Source organism: Nicotiana tomentosiformis, chromosome 11 (assembly GCF_000390325.3).
Source record: "Nicotiana tomentosiformis chromosome 11, ASM39032v3, whole genome shotgun sequence".
Lineage (NCBI taxonomy): Eukaryota > Viridiplantae > Streptophyta > Magnoliopsida > Solanales > Solanaceae > Nicotiana > Nicotiana tomentosiformis.
The window spans coordinates 106,784,224-106,805,325 of record NC_090822.1 but is presented as its reverse complement, the minus strand read 5'-3'; the positions used below and the strand labels follow the sequence as shown (position 1 = coordinate 106,805,325).

General features: G+C 33.6%; 1 protein-coding gene across 1 annotated transcript; it reads right to left on the bottom strand.

The window, feature by feature from the left end:
* Positions 1-4,474: 4,474 nt before the first annotated feature.
* Positions 4,475-6,648, bottom strand: LOC104108806 (receptor-like protein EIX2). Its single transcript, XM_009617929.1, has 3 exons — positions 6,327-6,648; positions 5,258-6,139; positions 4,475-5,145 (listed from the first exon to the last, which is right to left on the bottom strand). Exons 1-3 carry the CDS (start codon positions 6,646-6,648, stop codon positions 4,475-4,477), a joined length of 1,875 nt encoding a protein of 624 aa, XP_009616224.1.
* Between the last annotated feature and the right edge of the window lie 14,454 nt (positions 6,649-21,102).

Here is a 21,102-nt window from a genome sequence, read left to right as displayed (position 1 = left end):
ACTTTTTGATTTTGTATTTTAATAAAAAAATTCCGAAATAAATTATTTTTCCGGAATTTTTTTACTTTTTGGAATAAGTGTTAATTTTGTATTTTAATAAAAATTTTCCGAAATAAATAATTTTTCCGAATTTTTTTTATTTTTTTCGGAATAAGTGTTGGTTTTGTATTTTAATAAAAATTTCTTGAAAAATAATTTTTCTGAAAAAATAATTTTGCCATGCTGGATTGCTTAGGTGGATGGTCATGTAAGCATGCAAATCTAACCCAATTGGACTGTCATGTCAGCTTCAATGACAAGGCTAACGGTTTAAGGGTATTTGTGGTCCAAAACATAGACGGCAAAGATATTTTTGGTACCAAAAACAAACGAAGCGTATTTTTGAGTTATTTTAAATAGTTCAAGGACACTTTTGGCCCCGATAGTAATATATAGTCTGCTCAAAAGTAGAGGGGGTTGGCTTGAGCAACAAGTTGTAGGGTTTCCCCAAATAACGGCATCGTGACTCCAGCATACATATCTAATTGGGATCTATACGCAAATAGAGGGTCGAATACATTCTTCTACTAAATAGAAATAGTTTGTTGTGTCTTCTAATACATAATTTTCAAGTCGAAGGTTTAAACTTTGTGTAGATTCTAAATTCTAAGAAAATTTTCCAAAAAGACGTAGTGTATTTGGAGAGCCTAGAGCATGACTTGAGATATTAGTAACGATCATTAATTGAAGTGTACAAGAAAGGACTAAATAAAATCAGAATTTGTTTTTTTCCTATAGACCAACTCAAATGTGTTCTTAATTTATGCTAAATATAAAATAGAACAGTCTAAAATCCTGAAGAATAAAACAAAAACAAACAAGCACGCACATAGGCTCACAAACTAAGCATATAGGCAAAAGAATTTCACTTTCCGTTACAACATCATAATTTTAATCATGAGAAGTATTTAAATTTTAAACCAGATGAATAAGATCAACCAAGGATCATATTTTATCACAATATTTCAGATATTTATGGCATATACTCTTTGCACAGGACAATCCTACTATGCATGGTTTTGATATGTTTAAGAGTGATTTTTTTTGTTCGTTATCAAGAAAATGAGCACGTTTTTTTACGAATTATTTATGTTTTATATTCTTACAATTTTGCAGTTATTATGATTGAATTACATTTGTACTTTGCTCATATTTTAACCTATACGCCTTTAGTCTTCTAAATTGTTTTTGAGTCCAATTGAACTATGCCAACAAATTGCAGAGTCATATTTAACTTTTGTAATTTTGCTATTATATGCTTCTTGCTCTTGCATACAAGATTCTATATATATCGAAAAAGATGAAATCAAATATATATTTACCAACAGTCATGTGAGTCATCATTCTACTGAATAATTTTACTTTGTTGCATTCTAGAAGTTACATTATTGGTAATATACTTACTATAAATTGTGATAATATATTTTTACAACATCTGAATCGTTTCAGGAAACTAGAGGAACAAAGCAACAGTAAAGTCTATCATGTTGATGAATGTATCAGTTCTTTCTACTCTTTTCTCTTTATTTAAGTCATATCTTAATTTATTTTCACATCTTATAAATGTCTTTTTGTTGAATTTAAGTTTCATTTATCTAAGTTCCATTTTCAAAGGGGAAGAGAAAAAAGAACTCATTATTGTGATAATATGAAAAAAGGACCCTGGTCATCCAAGGAAGATATCAAGCTCTAGGACCTTATAAAAAAATAAAAGACCGAGTAATTTGAAATAGTACATGGGCACATGTGAGCCTTCTTCCTTAAGTTTATCTTATTTGATCACCTAATTTTTTTATTTAGTAGAAAAAGGACTCATTATGCATATTAACTATTTATAATCACGATCAGATTTGAACTCTTAATACTTATCAGTGTTTAAATAAATATTACTTATAGGTGTATATGATGAAGTTGAAGATTTCGTGGCATGTATATTAAAATAGAAAAGGCACAGCTTGAATATTTCACAAAAGAGCAATCAACCTTGAAAAGATAATACCGGAGTCGCAATTAATATTTTTATGACCGAAGCAGATACAGAAAATAAAGTTGATCAAAGAATGCTGCTTCCTGCGTTGTATACCAGGGCAACCAAATGCCAGAAGGGAGATATACCGGAATTTAATTGATAGTATGATGGCTAGAAAAATAGAGTTGGTCGGAGAATATGCCTCAACCAAGAAAGAAAAAAGAAAAAAAATAATTGAATCTTAATGAAGAAACTTGAATTTCTATTTATTCTTTTCATGAATTAATATGTATAATTTGTGATTATTAATAAGTGATATTGTTAAGGAGAAGTAATAATCTATCCAATTACCTCTAGGACTAGGATTTTAATCGGACTCTGATTCATCATATTTCATACACAATATATATGGTCCATTGACGCAAAGAAATCAGAGCAATCATGGGAAATTGGTCAGATCTTCCAAAGGATCTCTTAGCTATAGTTGTTAGCAAGATAACACTGATTGAAGAATTCGTTACCTTTAGGGCTATTTGCTCCACGTGGCGGTCCGCCGCACCTAAGGAGGAGTTCACTGGAACTAGCCAATTACTTCTTTGTCTACTCTACCTTCCTAAACTCATCACTCTTCCCAAAGGCCGTCTTCCACCACTTGCGCCACCGCCCACCACCATCTGCTTCAACACCTCATGATCCAGATCCTCCGACTCTGTATAAAGAGCGTTTCTTCGCATCTAAGGGATGGCTTTTCTCTATTAACAAACACGGAGAGACAAGTCTGTTCCACCCTTTTTCTGGTGCCCAAATAAGTCTACCTCACGTAAGCACACTCCGTTATTGTGTTATCGAAAGACGGAGTGAGATTATGGACTTAATCACTGAAGCCGTCTTGTCATCAAGTCCTAAAACTTCTCCTAATTACGCCTTGATTGTCAATTACCAAGGACGAAATAAATGGCGTTTCTGTAATGGCTTGGCTTATTGGAAACCTGGAAAACATACTTTTACTGAAATAATAAACCACCATTACAACAATCCTAAGCGGCACTGGTGGATTTCCATTACTTGCTACAACGATCAGCTTTATACGATGGATGCCATTGGCATTATTGTAATTTGGGACATGAAAATCAGCAGCAATAATAGTAATGATGATGCTCCAGTTGTGCAATTGGTCGTGGAATCACCCCTGGATTAAGAGTTACTCCGAATTCCTTCATATTTCATGTTTCTAGTCGAATCACACGGGGAAGTATTCATCGTTGGAAAAGCTCGAAACAATGATGTATTTTTGGTTCATCGAATTGATGTTATCAATAAAATATTCGATGAAGTTAAGCATTTTGGGAAACAAAGCGCTCTTTTATGGTCTACGAGCAAATACGTGCTTTTTCATGGAACCTTCTGAGATGCCTGGATGTATACCTAATCGTATATATATGGACTGCATAGGAATTTCGTACTTTGAGTTTCTGAGCGGTTATGGCGTGCACAGAGCTAGACCTGGTATTTTTACCTTTCCAAATAGACCCCTTCTTGCTCTATATCAAGCACCAGCGCCGCTAGACTAGCTAGAATGTCAATTAGTAAGGTACTATATATCTTTCGATTTTTTGTTTACAATGGTGGTGTAAAGGCCAATTTGAGTGCATGATATTATTTCACCGGGTACCTCCTACCTTTCAACCACGACTTTAATATATTCGTCATCTTAAGTCAATCCTTTGTAATAAGATTTGATTTGAGCCAAGCATGATGGTCTGAAATTCTGAATGCTTTCAGTTTTAGCGGAAATTAAGTCATGTACGCGCCTATACCACTGTGTGTTGCTATAATTTCTAATACAAGCTTATTGTATTTTATAACAAAGTTTCAGATGTATGAATTGAAAGTGTTTGGTTATACCTTATTCGTGTACTGGAACACAATGTGATTAAAAGATGACAATAGGAACATCTTAAGAATACTTATTCGTGGAGGTAATAACACGATGCCTATACCTCTGAAACCAAAATGAAACAACATATTTATGAAACAACTAATTTGTGAGAATAGCAATATCACCTTAATCATATCTTAATACATATTGGTGGCCTTTTCGCGTAACTTTCTCAAGATACGATCAAGAGCACGAAAATAAGCATGTCTCCATAATCTCTTAAAAAGCAATGGAGCACATACTCCCCAAAAGCTCAGTGAAAATCCGATTGCCATTGAAATATAAAACCAATCAACTTAATCTTTGTCACTCTCGTCATTTTCATGCTCAAGGTTAGGATTTTTACCACCTGAATTGCAATTCTTCAAGAGTGGAAGCCCGCAGAATTTGTTTCCCTTGAAATTCGAGGGACTAAAGCTTTGAAGTTGAGTGCACACTGGCATCCTTCCTGATAAGTTATTGAACGACAGATTCAAGAAGCTCAAAGTTGACAAACTCGAAAAGCTTTGGGGGATTTGTCGAGAAATTTAATTTTCTGAAAGATCAACGGACTCCAATACTGTCATGTTGCCAATGCCATTTGGAATTCTACCAGAAAAGTGGTTTTTTGAGAAATTAAATGATCTCAATCCTACAAGACTGGTAAAACTTGCGGGGATTTCTCCGGAAAGATTATTATTAGACATATTCATGCTGGTAAACAACGCCAAAATGGTATCATACCGGTACATGTTGCCTTTAGTCGTCACCATTGCGCTCTCTCTCACAACTCCAACATAGTAAGAATAACTTAACTCATCACCATCTTCCAATACCGTTCTTCCTTTGACCATTGCACTGAAATTGCTAATACATCTTGGTATGATTCCGACAAAAGCATTATTTGCAAGGTCTAAGATCTGAAGATCTTTGAGGTAACAAAGTTCTTGAGGCAATACACCATCGAATTTGTTTGACCGAAGGCTAAGGATTATCAATTTTGGAAACCTCGTTCCCAACCATGATGGTAATTGCCCAACAAGCACATTCTCGGCTAAATCTATTTTATGCAATTTTGTGCAATTTTTCAAGGATGAAGAAAACGAACCGTTAAGTCTATTTCTTCTGAAGTCCAAGGATTGCAAATTACTCAAAACCTCCAAGGATTTTGATATGCCTCCAATCAAGTTATTGTCCCTCAAGATTAAAACTATCAACTCTGGCCAATTCATCCAACAATTAAGAATTACTTCTGACAAATCATTTCCCCCAAGATTTAAGATCTCCAATTTATAAGATCCATTCTTTGCTTGACACGAAGTTAGATAAACCTTCTGAAAATGAATTGTTCGAGAGGTCTAGCTCAATGGTTGAAATCCGAGGTAATAAACCGCTAAAATTGTTAGAACTCAAGTACATTATCCAAGGACCTTGTCCAGATGACCAAGAAGATGCTGAGACAATTGGAACCTCACCAACAAATTTGTTGTGAGAAAGATTGAGAAATGTAATTTGAGAAGCTAAGTTCCAAAACCAAGTTGTAACTTCACTTTGTATTCCACCATTTGATATATCCAAATTCACTATCTGTTTCTGAGTCTGGATCCACATGGGAAAGTGAGGAGGCCCTATGTTCCAGCCGCCTATTACAAAGTTGATGGCTTGAAAAGGTGGAATCCAATTTCGACTCACTTTTAAGGTCAGACTATTCGTAGATGCATAGAAATACCTTAATTGCGTCAAGTTAGTGAAATTGCTTTCTGTTACAACACCTTCCAACCTATTATTAAAGATGTATAAGGATTCAAGCATTGAAAGTGAGCCAAGACTTTCTGGAAGATTTCCAGTTAGTTCATTGTCCCGTAGGGTCAAGTATCTCAAGGCAGAACGATTTCCTAAGCCGTTGAAGAACTCAGATACTTCTTCCTCAAACAGATTTTGTGAGAAATAAAGATATTCTAATTTCCGCAACTTTCCATTTACATTTGGTAATTTGCCAGAAAGCATATTATCGGAAAGGTCAATATTAGTTATTGAGCTCAAATTTGAAATTAGACTTGAAACTACTCCCTCTAGATGGTTGTGACCAAGGGAAAGTGATTCTAATTTTTTGCATCCGTAAAGCCAATTTGGGATAGTGGAGTTGAGATTGTTGAATGCAAGATCGAGAAAATTAAGTTTTGTTACATTCCCAACCTTATTCGGTATCACACCTTTAATACCAAGATATTCAAGATTATTTAGATCAAACAACCACTTGAGTAAAAGATAATTGCCCGTAGCCATAAAGGTTACGAGAGAAGTCAGGTTAACAGGAACTTTAGGAAAACGGCCAATAAAATTACTAATGTGTCAAAGAAAAATTATGATGAAGTAGAGGTGGTATATGATGAAGATTACACTCAGATAAACTAAGATGAAGCAGAGAAGGAAGATTGTTAATGATCTGTAGCCAGTTAGTTGCTTTTCTAAGATCCACATAATCCATCTCCAGGTTCTCAAGATTCAAAAGACTTGGCAGCCATGGAATTAGGCTATTGATCCTTAGATCAGTATGTTCGTAAAAATGCCCATGCATGTGTAGCTCAATCACATGACGAGTTAGATTGTGGCACACAACTCCTTCCCATTCACAACAATCTTTTCCAACAACCCAAGAAGAGAGAATAAATGTAGGATCATATACTTCTTTCTTCAGTCTCTCCAAACGCTTCTTGCTCATTTTCTATGCAAATCCCTGCACAAACAGTACTAAACTTGGTGAATATTGCTAAAGTGAAAAACAAGAAAACAATCCAGAGTGCTTTTGCTAGCATTTTCATAATGTGCAAAGCTTTAGACTAGGAATTGAAAAGTGTGTGTGAATTGGCTGTTTGCTTATATTTTTGCTAGGCCAGACAAGACGTATAAATAACTATTAAGAACTGTAGTTGAAGAATGCTTAGTTTTAGAAAGATGACTGACTGTTTGACTCAGAAGACTTGTTGATTTTAAAACTTTCTTTTTTCCTTTTAAACTATGCATTAAAAAAAATTATAATTGACGGAACTTAATTTCTTGCTTAGTCCAGGGGACTCTAGCAAGTTTTCTCCGTAAGAAGAAGAATGTTAGCGAGAATGAAACTCAAAGAAATTGTCGGAGTCACCCACAAGCGTGGAAGACAACACAGATAGAGGTTGAGGTATCAAATGTGTAAAAAAAAACTGTCACATTAACGACGAAGATAAATTCTTCCGACCAAAAAAAGAGATTTAATCGAGTAAAAAAGAGAAGTATATGGCATATAATGGACTATTGTTCATACATTTTAAAATATTTTAGAATGAAAAAAGTGTCACATAAACTAAAATTGAGATAACATATATTTTCTTTGTTCCAATTTGTATGGTAATTTGCAGATTTCGAGAGTTAAATGATCAGTTAGAGCTCGTATAAAGAATCTGTAAGTTTTTAAAAATAAAATATACATTTTGAAAACTACTACATAAAAAGTACTATAAGTTACAATAATTTTTAATTTAAAATGCATACAAAAAATTACTAAAAACTCGTTTGAAATACGAGAACTACCACATAAATCGGGACGAATAGAGTATTAGTTTTCTTTGTTCAAGAAATAGTAATCTTCAAGGGGATATAACAAAGTCATATACCTAATGCTATATGAAAAAGATAATTAGACGACAATTTGTCATATACTCCTATAATTAGGGCATTATATCATAAAAGTAAAAATATTATCCGGATATTTACACCAAAACGTGCTCACTTACTATGGTAAAGTCGTAAAATGAGGTGAGAATATGAATTAATTAACAATGTTTCAGTAACGAGAGTGTATAATAAGACATGTAACATGCGAAATCTTTACTGTCTTTTTAAAAGTATTCTTGGCCCATCAATCCCTCTCGTGACTTCAAGTATCGCCCTCTCCTTCAAATTCAGTTGGTCAAAGAACTGTGGTGCCGCGTCCTCTTCACGTACAAATAATTTGTTTCTATTTGGTTAAATTCAGGGACGGATGTAGCTATCGACTCAGTGCGTAGCCAAGATTTTTATTAAGGAGAGTCAAAATATAAAGAAATAAACTCACCAATAAGTCAAATGGTTATATATACATTTTTTTTAATTATATCCAACATCCATTTTGGAACCCCTCTCTTCTCTCTCATCAAGTCTTCTCCCTAACGGCTCTATTTCAAGCGAGTTTGGACCACGCTCCACCAGATGGAGCCGCCGGGAGGCCTCCAACCGGCGTGTCTGGACAAGCATAATCAGTCTAAAGGGGAGATTTCTCACATGCAAGGAAATCCCTCAGGAAAACTCTCATATGCGGATAAAATTTCATCTCCACCAAGTCCATCTCCGGTTGACATTAAACAAGAGAAAGAGAAAGTGAAAGCTAGACACACAACTCACAATGGTATGCCTTATGTCATCTTCAAAGCTTCTGATTACTATGGGATTATGGACGAGTCTTGTAAATTTACTATTGTGGGTCGATTTCTTAGACCTCGTCCCCAAATCGACGGAATTATGTCAAGATTCAAAGAAATTGTTCCTCTAAAAGGGTCAGTAAGAATTGGGGTTTTTGATAATCACAATGTTTTTATTGATCTATTCAATGAGAAAGATTGGAAAACTGTTTGGTTCCGGCGAGTCATCGAAATTGACGGAATGCAAATGTGGTTGCAAAAATGGTCTCCAGACTTCAAACCAGAGGAGGATCTACCGGTGGCCCCTGCATGGGTCCTATTACCAGGTTTGCCCTTCTATATGCATGATTGGCATTACATAAAATAACTTCTAAGCTCAGTCGGTACTCCTCTAGCTTTGGATGCTGCAACAATGGGAAGAACAAGGACAAGCATGGCTAAAATCCGAGTAAAAGTGGATCTGCTTAAGCCACTGCCTCAAAGTATTTTTGTTGGACAAGAGTACGAAGATTCGCCTCTCAAAGGTTACACTCAAAAGCTTGAATACGAAGGGGTCCCAAAATATTGCAAACATTATAGGAAAATTGGTCATTACATGATCAATTGTAGGGCACTTGAAAAAAAGAAAGCTGAAAATAAAGAAGAAGATGAAGAACAGAATCAGGAAAAGGATCCTCAGCTATCCACAGGACTAGAGGAAAGCAATCAAGCAAACAATAGTAATGAAGAAGTCCAAAAATCACTGAACTTGGAGACCATTCAAAATCAACAAACTAAAGATGCCAAATTTAAAAACAAAAAAGATAGCAGGAAGAAGACCAAGAAAAAGAAGACTAAGAAAATGCAAAAAAAGAAGAGCAAAGTGTTATTCAAACCGGCCAACAGCAAAAGAAAAGATAAGACTGACTCTGCAGCAAAACAAAATGAATTCACAAAGCAATCCATAGAAGAAAGTATTCTAAGTCTTGTTACAAAAGACAAAACCTTTCAGCAGGATCGGGGTGTTGAGATTAACAACAATGAAATCACTTCAGAAGAAAACGAGCTTAATCCAGGAATGGAGCAACAAATTCAGAATAGCCTTAGACAAATCAGTCAAGAAAACAGAATTGAGGGAATAGAAAATCTGGGATAGTGTTGTGATTCCAGTTCATCTATTGTTCCTATGGAGATAAGGAATCAACCTGGGCTTCAATTGGTTGTGGACTTATATGAGAACAAGGAATATTGCAACAACATTAATCAAGAGAATGATATCTCGGATAGTCTTCAAGAAGCTAAGCAATCGAACAATCAGAAGGATATGAGAAAGGAAGATCAAGATTCTCACACTCATACTGAAGATCAACAACAAAATACTAGAAGAGGAAGAAGTGAAACCAGGAAATGTGGCAAAAGACACATACACAAGACTCAACCTTCTTTGAGAAGGAATCAAAAGGAGGACATCACCCCTAATTGTCTCAATGATTAGTGCCCTATTTTGGAACATTAGGGGAGTTAGATCCAAAAAAGCCATTCACATGCTAAAGAAATTGATCAACCTCAACAACACTCAATATGTGGCTATCTTTGAACCTTTTATTTCAAAAGAAAAATTAGATGGTTATAGGAAATTTTTAGAATTTCAACACTGATGTTTCAACAACAATGGTCAAATTTGATATTTTTGGAATGCCTTCAGCCCCGCCAAGGTTACTGCCATCAGTGATCAACACATAACTATCAAAATGTACAATGCTTTTGGTATGCAAGATATTTGCATTACTGCTATCTATGTTAAATGCAAATCCAAAGACAGGAGGGACCTTTGGCACTCTCTTGAACAGGATAATATGGTGATTGATATTCCTTGGTGCATAGGGGGGGATTTCAATATTATTATGGATCCTAATGAAAAACTTGGGGTAAGCCTCACAGAATGTATAGAAGCTTGGAGTTTCAAACATGTATGAACAATTGTGGACTCATTGATATTGGTTACAATGGTTCTAACTACACTTGGTGTAATAACAGAAGACCTAGAAAAAGAATTTAGAAAAGATTAGACAGGATCTTTATTTATGACCTCTGGGATCAATTATTTCAAAGATATTCTGTTAGGCATCTTGCAAGGACAGGATCAGATCACAGACCTCTTCTAATGAAGAACTTGGTTGGTAATCAACAGCACATTAATTATTTTAGACTTCTGAACTGCTGGATGAAATAAGAAAGTTTTTATGACATTGTCAAGGAGGCCTGGAATACTGAAGTGTTTGGGAATCCTATGTGGATCCTTCAATACAAGCTCAAGGCTCTTAGTAAAAGGTTTTCTCAATGGTCTAGGAATGATATTGGGGATATCAATGAAGCTGTTATCAATTGGGAGGATAAACTCCAAGAGTTAGAGGATATTGATGTTGAAAATAATTCGGAAAAGAGTAGAGAATATATCAACAAGGCTCATGCTCAATATATTAGATGGCTTAGTCTTCAAGAATCTATGCTCAGACAAAAATCTCAGGTAAAGTGGTTTGAAGAGGGGGAAAAGAATACCAGATATTTTCACTCAATCCTCAGAGAGAAAAGAAGAAGGCAACAAATCAATCGCATCAAAAACAGTAAGGAAAAGTGGATCAAGGAGTATGAGAAGATAGCCAGAAAAACAGTTAATCATTTTCATACAATTTTCAACCTTACTCCTCCTACGATCAACAATTCAATTCTGGATTGTATTCCTTATTGTATCTCAAATGATGACAACAACATGCTGAGCAAGATTCTAGAGAAAAATAAAATCAAGGATGCAGTTTTTAGTCTTAGTCCTCATAGTACTGCAGGTCCAGATGGCTTTAATGGCACTTTCTTTCAGAATTGGTGGGACATAATCCAAAGGGAAGTTATTGCTTTTGTAAAAGAGTTCTTCAAAGGAAAAGGTTTGACAAAATTGTACTCTCATACTTGTTTAGTTTTAATTCCTAAAGTTGACAATCCTGTTACTTTTGCTGACTTTAGACCTATTAGCTTATCAAATTTTACTAATAAGGTTATTTCAAAAGTTATTTCACTTAGAGTAAACACTTTGTTGCATAAATTAGTCTCCCTGAACCAAAGTGGCTTTGTTAAAGATAGGTTAATTTATGAGAATGTTCTGTTATTCACAATATTACTCATAAAAATAATGGTAGCAATGTAGTTATTAAACTTGACATGGCTAAAGCTTATGATAGAATATCTTGGGAATTTATCTATGCTGTCCTTAGTAAATTTGGCTTCTCTAATAATTGGATTGGTCTGGTTCATAATCTTATCTCTAATGTGTGGTACTCTGTTATAATTAATGGAATGAGATATGGCTTCTTTTCATCTTCTCAAGGGCTTAAACAAGGGGATCCTCTTTCCCCAACTCTCTTTATAATTCCTGCCGAGGTCTTATCAAGATCTCTTAACTCCCTCTATAGGAATCCTAATTTCATTCCTTTCTCTATGCCTCCTAATGTTCCTAGGATCAACCACCTAGCTTATGCTGATGATATTATTATCTTCTGTAGTGGTGGCTCTACTTCTGTTAAGTTGGTCATGAATATTATTAGTGAATATGAAAGAAGCTCGGGTCAACTGATTAATAGGAATAAAAGTTACTTCTTAACTGCTCCTAATACTGCTGCAACAAGAATAAACAGGATTAGAAATTGCTCTGGTTTTATGGACAAGACTTTTCCCTTTACTTACCTAGGTTGTCCCCTGTATGTGGGAAGGAAAACAATTGACTACTTTGATAACATGATTAGTAAGATTGTTAAAAGGCTAAATGGTTGGCAAGGTAAGTTTCTTTCTCACGGTGGTAAGGCTACTTTGATTAAAAGTGTGCTCCAATCTATCCGTGTTTACACTCTCTCTGCTATGTCTCCCCCTAAAGGAGTATTTAGACTAATTGAAAAATATTTTACCAACTTCTTCTGGGGTAACTCTAAGGAACACAAGAGGTATCATTGGAGTTCCTGGAACCATCTTGCTCTCCCTATTGAAGAAGGAGGCATAGGTATCAGGAAAATGGAAGATATTAGTAACATGTTAGCAATGAAAAGATGGTGGAGGATAAGGTCCACATCATCTCTTTGGGCTAGCTTCATTAGTAATAAATACTGTGTGAGATCCCACTTGGTTTCTAAAAAATTGGTTCCAGGAAATTCTCATGCTTGGAACCATGTTCTCAAAGGTAGGGATATTGTAGAGAATCATATTGTTTGGCAGGTAAACTCAGGATCAAGTAGCTACTGGTGGGATAATTGGTCTCTAAAGTGTCCTTTGGCTATGTTGGTTCCTGACATTTCAAAGAGTGCCAAAACCTTGGTTGGAGAATTCATATCTGATGGTCAATGGAATATTAGCAAACTGAAGGAGTTCTTACCAGATCAATTGGTACACCATATCCAAACCATTACTATTGGAAATCAAACTAAGGAGGATCAAGTGTTCTGGGAACTATCAGATAATGGCAAATTCACAAATAGGAGTGCATGGAGTCTGGTAAGGAAAGCTAGTCCAAAAGTACAATTCATCAACAAGGTATGGAACTCTAATATTCCTTTTAAAATGTCTTTTCTGGTTTGGAGGCTTTGACATGGTAAACTCCCTTTTGATGATGTGATTATTAATTTTCACAAACAAATTATTTCCAGATGTAATTGTTGCAAAAATCCAACTACTAATAACATAAATCATGTATTTGTAGAGGGTCAAGCTGTTAGTTACACTTGAAAACTTTTTGAAAATGCTCTTGGCATAGTGTACCACCCCCACCCAATTAGATATATGCTTAACAACTGGTGGGCCTCTAAGGCAACCAATGATGTCCACAAACTTATTTTAAATATTACCCCTATCATTATTTGCTGGTTTCTTTGGAGAAAATTCTGTGCGTGCAGGTATGGAGATTAAAAAAAAACTTCAACAATTATAAATTACAACAACAAATATCTTGGATTATTGAGACTGCAGTCAATAAAGCTTATCCAAAATGCAGTCTCAAGCTGCCATGGAACAGCTTCTGTGACCTCCTAACAAGGCTACAACCTATGCATAAAAGCATGGTGGTTCTCTGGAAAAAGCCTGATAGAGATTGGGTCAAGATCCACACTGATGGGAGCTTTCTACAAGGGGAAGGAAAAGCAGGGTTAGGAGAAGCTATCAGAGACGAGAAGGGGGACACTATCATGGCCTTCTCGATTCCTTTCAATGCTGAAAACCATAACATCGCAGAGGCTCAGGCAGCTTGGATTGGTACTAACTGGTGCATACAAAATGGTTTCACTCGAACCACTCTTGAATTGGATTCTCTTTACATTGTAGAGATCCTTCGTAAAAAGAGTGCAACTAACTACAAGCTTAGCCAAATTGTGAACAAGATCAGAGAGGCTATCAACACTTTCAATATCCAAATCAGTCATTGCTATCGAGAGGCGAATCAATTAGCGGATTGCTTGGCTAAAATGGTAGTGAACATTCAACAGCCTGCTTACTTCTATTCTAACCACCAGCTGCCTAGTCAGGCGAAAGGCCCTTTTTTGCTGGACAAAGATCAGGTTCCTTGCATAAGGAACAAATATGACAAGGCCAATTTTTTTGTTAGCTAGTTTTGTACTTTGTTATTTTGAGGGGGCGACCTATTTATAATCGCCTATGCCTCACTGTTTTTGAAGGGTGTTCTCTACCCTTGTGTTGTATTATCAAACTCTATATTTTGTTAATACAACACCCCCAGGTAAACTGGAAAAAGTTTATAAAAAAAATATATATTTTTTTGAAATTACCGAGCTAAACTGTGTAAATTTCTGACGAAGGTGTCGGTTGACACCCCTTGGGTGTATGTGGCTCCGCCACTGTCAACCATAGTTCATCTGAATTCAGTATTTTCGACGCAGAATACAAATTAGTGTATAAAAATTTACTATATATAATTACAATAAAAAATAAATATATATGAACTTATACCTTTATATATAATGAGTTTAATAATAAAAACCTTAAAAGTTAAATATATAGAACTTAAAACTCGAATCCGCGTCTGCCCTTAAACCCCTATTTTGTGGCAGAAGAACTTTCCTTCTTCATTGACGTCGCGGCTGTGGTCTCGCACTTTTGATACGCTAAGCTTTTTTCTAAGCTCTATAGTTTCTTCTTGCATACTTCACTTGTCTAATTAATTTATACAGCTGATCATTTGTTCAGTTTCCATTTCGCCTTTCATTAAAATTAACAAGCTAAAGTTTAGATTAGGTTAAATCCATTTTTAGTGTATATATCTTCTCTAGTCATCTAGTGGATGCTTTAAAATGGTACGAGTATAAACTGATTGTATCACATTAAGCAGGTTTTTATAAATAATAGGGAAAAGGCCCAAAAATGACTATGTGGTATTCGAAATAAATCAATTATAATCTCCGTTTAAACTTGAGTCCAAAAATGACCCTGCCGTTATAGAATAAGTCTAATAATGCCCTTGTGTTATTCGAAATAGATCAATTATAACCCTCGTTTAAATTTGAGCCCACCAATGACCCTGCCATTAAAGAATGGGTCTAATACTGCTATTTCTCTCAGTTAGTAATGATTAGGGGTGTAAAATAGATATTTAAAAACCGACAGAACTGTGTCTAACCAATTATTAGGTTTCTTTTAATAAAACCGTAGGTTTTTATATAAATCTATAACCGTACCAATAATTAGGGTAGGTTTTTTATTTTATAAAAATAAACCGAAAAAATATTGAACCGTACCGAATAAATTTACATGTGAATATATGTTTCACATGTAAATATATTCGAACCGTACCGAATAAATTTACATGTGAATATATGTTTCACATGTAAATATATCGGACCTATTATTAGACCCAGTATAAATATATGTTTCACATGTAAATTTATTCGGTACGGTTCGATATTTATATATTAAGTTTAAAAATGATAATGGATCTAATATTTATAAAGAATGAGTCGAATAAGTTTAAAATTTGAGCCCACTAATGACCATGTCGTTAAAGAATGAGTCTAATATTTATATTTGTAAATAATAATGTATTAATATAAATAATATACAAATTTTAATACATTATTATTTTTAAACTTAATATATAAATATATGTTTCAAATGTAAATTTATTCGGTACAGTTCGATATTTTTTCAGTTTATTTTTATAAAATAAAAAACCTACTCTAATTATCGGTACGATTATAGATTCATATAAAAACCTACGGTTTTATTAAAAGAAACCTAAAAATTGATTCAGCACGGTTCTGTCGGTTTTTAAATATCCATTTTACACCCCTAATCATTACTAACTGAGAGAAATAGCAGTATTAGACCCATTCTTTAATGACAGGGTCATTGGTGGGCTCAAATTTAAACGAGAGTTATAATTGATCCATTTCGAATAACACAAGGGCATTATTAGACTCATTCTATAAAGGCAGGGTCATTTTTGGACTCAAGTTTAAACGGAGGTTATAATTGATCCATTTCGAATACCACAAGGTCATTTTTGGGCCTTTTTCCTAAATAATAAACGGACTAAAAGTCTAAAACTATTGTAGCTTGTGTAATTCAAGGGCTAGATGTGATATTGAAAATCACAAGAAGAATCCTCGGTAGTCCGTAGAGGGAACTTCTGGTAGGTAGTGTTCAACCCGAACCGGAAAACCGCACCAAATTAAAAGGTCAAACTAAACCGATTAAAAAAATCGATTAGGCTTGGTTTGATTTGGTTTGATTATTAAGTAAAAAAAATAATCGAACCAAACTAACATATAGATATATAGTTTTTATATATATATTTAAGACTTTATATAGAATTTTTAAAAAAAAATATCTAAAAATATTTGGGATCATCTCATGTGATGTAATATTTAATAGAACTATAAAGTGCATTTATTTTTATTTACTTTAAATAATAGTTTGTATCACTTTCTTATCAAGTGTTATTGAAATGTGTCAATCATTTCTTTGTTCTTCCATATTCATATTTCAAGATTTCTTATATCTTTTTAGAATTTGAAGTGATATTTCGATAATTTAAAATTAAATAGCATATATCATTATTTAGGTATCATAATGATTTTTATGTTTAATTATTAAATTCGGCTAACCTTGAAAGCGTACATCAACGAAAAATTATTGTTAGACGACTAAAAAAATAACTATCATGTGTTACTAAAAATATTCTCCCATAAGAATATTTCAATAGATCATATGTTTATTAATTTTTAGTAAACATATATTCACTCATCAAACCTTTATCGATAACTTTAACAAAGTAAAATTGAAATAATATTCATGTAACAAAAGAATCCGAAAAATCCGATAAAACAAAACCAATCCAAACCGATACAATTGGTTTGGTTGAGTTTTGATAAATTCGAACCAACTCGGTCCATGTACTCCCTACTAGTAGGTAGTGTTTTATCTCACATAATGCGCCAATTCAGCTTCAATCGTATTAGTCGACACAATAAATTTTGAATTTAAAAACAAAATCACAAGAAGAATTGTGAACTAGTTCCACCATTCCAAGTAAGGGAAAAAAAGAAGTTAAATGACACTTGAGCACTCAAAAAGGTAGTATGCAAAATGTTCGAAACGCCACTAATTATAAACAAGATTAAAGAGAAAGATTAAGCACTAAAGCATTTCAAACAACAAATATTGGGCTTAATCAAACGCCATGAATTTTTCTGGATGGTTAAAAACGGAAAAAGATCAAAAATACCCCTCAACTATTGGAAATAGAGTAAAATTGTCTTTATTTTTTGAATTTGGTCTCAAACATTACCTATTATTAGTGGATTAGTTTAGGTTTGTCCCTCAACTATGAAAATAAGAACATATTTGTCCTGTGTTTGAATTTGGTCTCAAATATGCCCTTATTATGAGTGGATTATGTCATATTTGCCCCTAAAAACTAACGGATTTTATTTTTCTTCGATCAACCCTTTTATTTTAGGGTAAACAAATATGACTATCTATTTTTAAAACAACAAGAGGAAGAACAAAAGGAAAAATATAAAACGGAAAAAAAGAACATGTAGATTTTTTTTTTTTTTTAGAAATACATCAAAAGCAAATATTCATAAAACATCGCGTTTTGCTCAAAGGATAACTATTAGGTCTTCTCACATTTAGTTTCTATCTTTATGAAGATCAACACTCTCGTATTTATGCAATTGTAGTTATATGCATAAATTTAGCTCAAATAAAATAAAATTGAAATTTTATGAACTTTGTTATTTATGTAAGGTAGCAATGGCAATTTCTTCAGTGAGAATAAAATTATTTTTTAGGTACATTATAACTGCAATTTTTTCATATACTTTTAATTATTTTTATAGATTTAAGAATTTTAATTTGTATTTGAGTCCTTGAAGATTATTTTATTTTCCATGAAAAATGATTGGTTTTACTAGAATTAGTATTCTGTTTAATAGTTTTTAAATTTTATGAGAATAAAAAAAATTAAATAGGGAAAAGACAGAAATATGATTAACAATTAGATATCTTTGGCTCTTTTAACCATTTTGAGTATTTTAATTTTTCTAGTTTAAATTTTTTTACAAGATATTTTTGGGGATAAGATTATTGTCTTGCAAGATGATACTCCATTTTAATAATAAAATATACTTTAAATGGATAAAAAGAATAATTGGAAGTCCGTTAATTTTGTGAAGCAAATATGAACCAGTCCACCTATGATACATGCATATTCGGTACTAAAATCAAATGGAGAGCAAATTTATTCTCTTTCTCATAGCTGAGAAAAACAATCAAACTAATTTACTAATGATAAGGACATATTTGGGACCAAATTCAAAATAAGGACAAATTTATTGTATTTATCATAGTTGAGGGAAATATTTTGGCCCTTTTCCCTTGTTAAAATGACCTTTTGAGAAATGTTTGTGGGTCTCAATATGCAGCACCTTATCACACAATGCTGCAATATTTTGATGATGTAACAGCTTGTCACTTTTTTTTTAATAATCTAATATTAATAAGACAAGGTGGGTTGCTATGATGGTAAGCACCCTCCACTTCCAACCAAGAGGTTGTGAGTTCGAGTCACCCCAAGAGCAAGGTGGGGAGTTCTTGGAGGGAAGAATGCCGAGGGTCTATTGGAAACAGCCTCTCTACCCCAGGGTAGGGGGTAAGGTCTGCGTACATACTACCCTCCCCAGACCCCACTAGTGAGATTATATTGGGTTGTTATTGTTGTAATATTAATAAAATTAGGATGAAATCATCCCTATCTTGATAAGGTTAGTTGTCACTATCTTTTAGTATTAGGTTTTAGTCCCACATCAATTAATTAACTTACTTAGATTTTATAAGCCTATATAAAGGCCTTTAACCCTTAATGTAATTTTTCTTCAATTTAAGTTAGAGAAAAGGCATAAGTACCCCTCAACCTATGACTGAAATTTCAACTATATACTTTTTCTTTTCGGGGGTCCTATTACCCCCTGAACTATTCTAAAGTGGAATAAATATCTCCTTGAAATGTCATTAGATTTTTCTTGGGAGGTGAAATACACTCGCCTGCCACGTGTGTGTATATATATATATATATATATATATATATATATATATATATATATATATATATATATATATATCTTTTTGTGTACTTTTTCGTTATTCTTTTCCTTATTTTCTTATTCTATTCCAAATATTTTCTTTTTCTTTTTCATTATATTTCTTTATCATTTCATTTCTTTTTCTTTTTCTTCTTTTTCTTTTGTTTTCTCTTCTTTTGTTTTTTGTTAATCGCGGGAAATAATAGTGTTCCTATAACTTCCTCCAACCAAGACAATAGCAGATTAGCGCAAAACAATTCCTATCACAGTAATATATCCGTCAAAGCAATGCCTTGATAATAGTTGCATTATAATTTTTACTTTAAAGTAATACATTCTCAATATATTCCTATTATTTGCTTTAGGTTTGTAGGGGGAGCTACAAAGAGGGTGTGCTGTTCTTGGAGGGGGTGACTTGATTTTCAAAAAAAATAATAATAAAAAGTTTAAGGGATAATGATAGTTAATTAAATATAATTAATGTGGTATCCAATTAAAAATGACTGTTGCACATATTTGTTGGTTTTAATTTTATTTTTCGTGCTTCACATGCTTCTAAAAGAGTTAACTCACTCTCTTTGTCGCATCAGCATTTAGGAAGCTAATAATTCCAGATTGAGATAGTTTAGGGGTAATAGGACTTTTCCCATTTAAATTATATACCTTTTATATAAAGCTTTTTTATTTATTTTTCATTTTTAAGAGAGTGTGATTGTAAATTTTCGAAGAAGTGAGTTATCCTTAAAAATAGCAAATCAAGGTGGTCCCTTTTTTTTTTTTTGGTTATTGTGTCATAATGGGATTCCTTGATTTTATTGTTATAGCTCACTTATCTTGACCAAAGGCAGAGCCAATATATGAGACACTTTATTAATCATAAGGCAGGCAGTGGGTAAAACCAACAAACTTTAATTATGAAAATTTGGAATATCACTAAAACTTCTATATAATTCATAAGCAAAATATATATGAAAAATAATTCAGCTAGAAAAATTATAGAAATTCCATTAGAACTTCTATAATGATCATTTTAGTATTTTTGGTTGTTGTTGTTGTTGTTGTTAATTCCACGTATAATTATTAAACTATATCCATTTAATAATAAAATCACAAAATATATTTTCAGGGCAAAATACAAAATTGCCCGATTAAACAAAATTAATTGCATTTGCTAGTCAAAAAGTATATATATATATATATGCGTGTGTGTGTGTGCGCGCGCGCGCGCGCACACACAAAGAATATACTTTTTATAAGCGTCGATCATGTTTATCCATAAAACGGTACTGTTAAATTTATACGTGATTTCTAGACAAGTGAATTAATTTGATTCTGAAATAATACAATAATTGAAGAAAAGTATGATACTTAGCCTTGAAATATGGATGAAAACAGCAGAGATGACAATTCCATGACAGTGTTTCCGGGAACAACAATGATGAGATTAAAAAGCAAGAAGTAAAATTGTATAAAGCTTTGATAGAATAGAGTGTAAGTCTAGCTAGAAAATTTGTGTACTTTACAATGATAACTGGGCTCACTATTTATAGTTATCTCTAAGGAAGGAAATCCTAGGATCATGTTCTCCTTAAATGTCAATTATGAGGGCCATTGATGAATACGTAACAGTGAACGTAAATGCCAAATTCTCTGTAACGGACCGTCGCTCTTAATGCTGCAAAATATTTCCTATTAAATGTTACCGAATGCAAAGCATTTAACACGCCTTTACGAACGTTATCCTTTCCGGTGACAAGCGGAATGGCTGTGTTTGGTCTTCGGCCAACCCTGTCCTGAGTTCCATATGTCCTCCCTTTAAACGACCACGTGTCATATCATATTTCACCCTATACAGATAGTCCCCCTGCTTTCTGGTGATATAACTTTGTATTATCGGAAAGTTGGTAGAAAGTAGAAACACCTTTTTGGCGGAAATTACTATAACTCCCTCTGAAAGTCCATATTAGTTGATTAGATGCACGTCTCTCCGTATTTAATGCCCCGAACACTCGTCATCCCATGATTCAGCACAGCTTTTACCGATTATCGAGGTAATCATGGCCATGAATTTAGCTTCCAAAATTGTCATGACCCGAAATTTCTACCGTCGGGACCGTGATGGCGCCTAAC

Bases quoted from the DNA above. Each gene is read 5' to 3' on its own strand.
- LOC104108806 (XM_009617929.1), bottom strand. From the start codon at position 6,648: ATGAGCAAGAAGCGTTTGGAGAGACTGAAGAAAGAAGTATATGATCCT. The intron at 6,140-6,326 runs GTAATCTTCATC...TTGGTATTAAAG, and splicing joins TCATCTTAGTTTATCTGAGT to GTGTGATACCGAATAAGGTT. The intron at 5,146-5,257 runs GTTTATCTAACT...TGAATTGGCCAG, and splicing joins GAACAATTCATTTTCAGAAG to AGTTGATAGTTTTAATCTTG.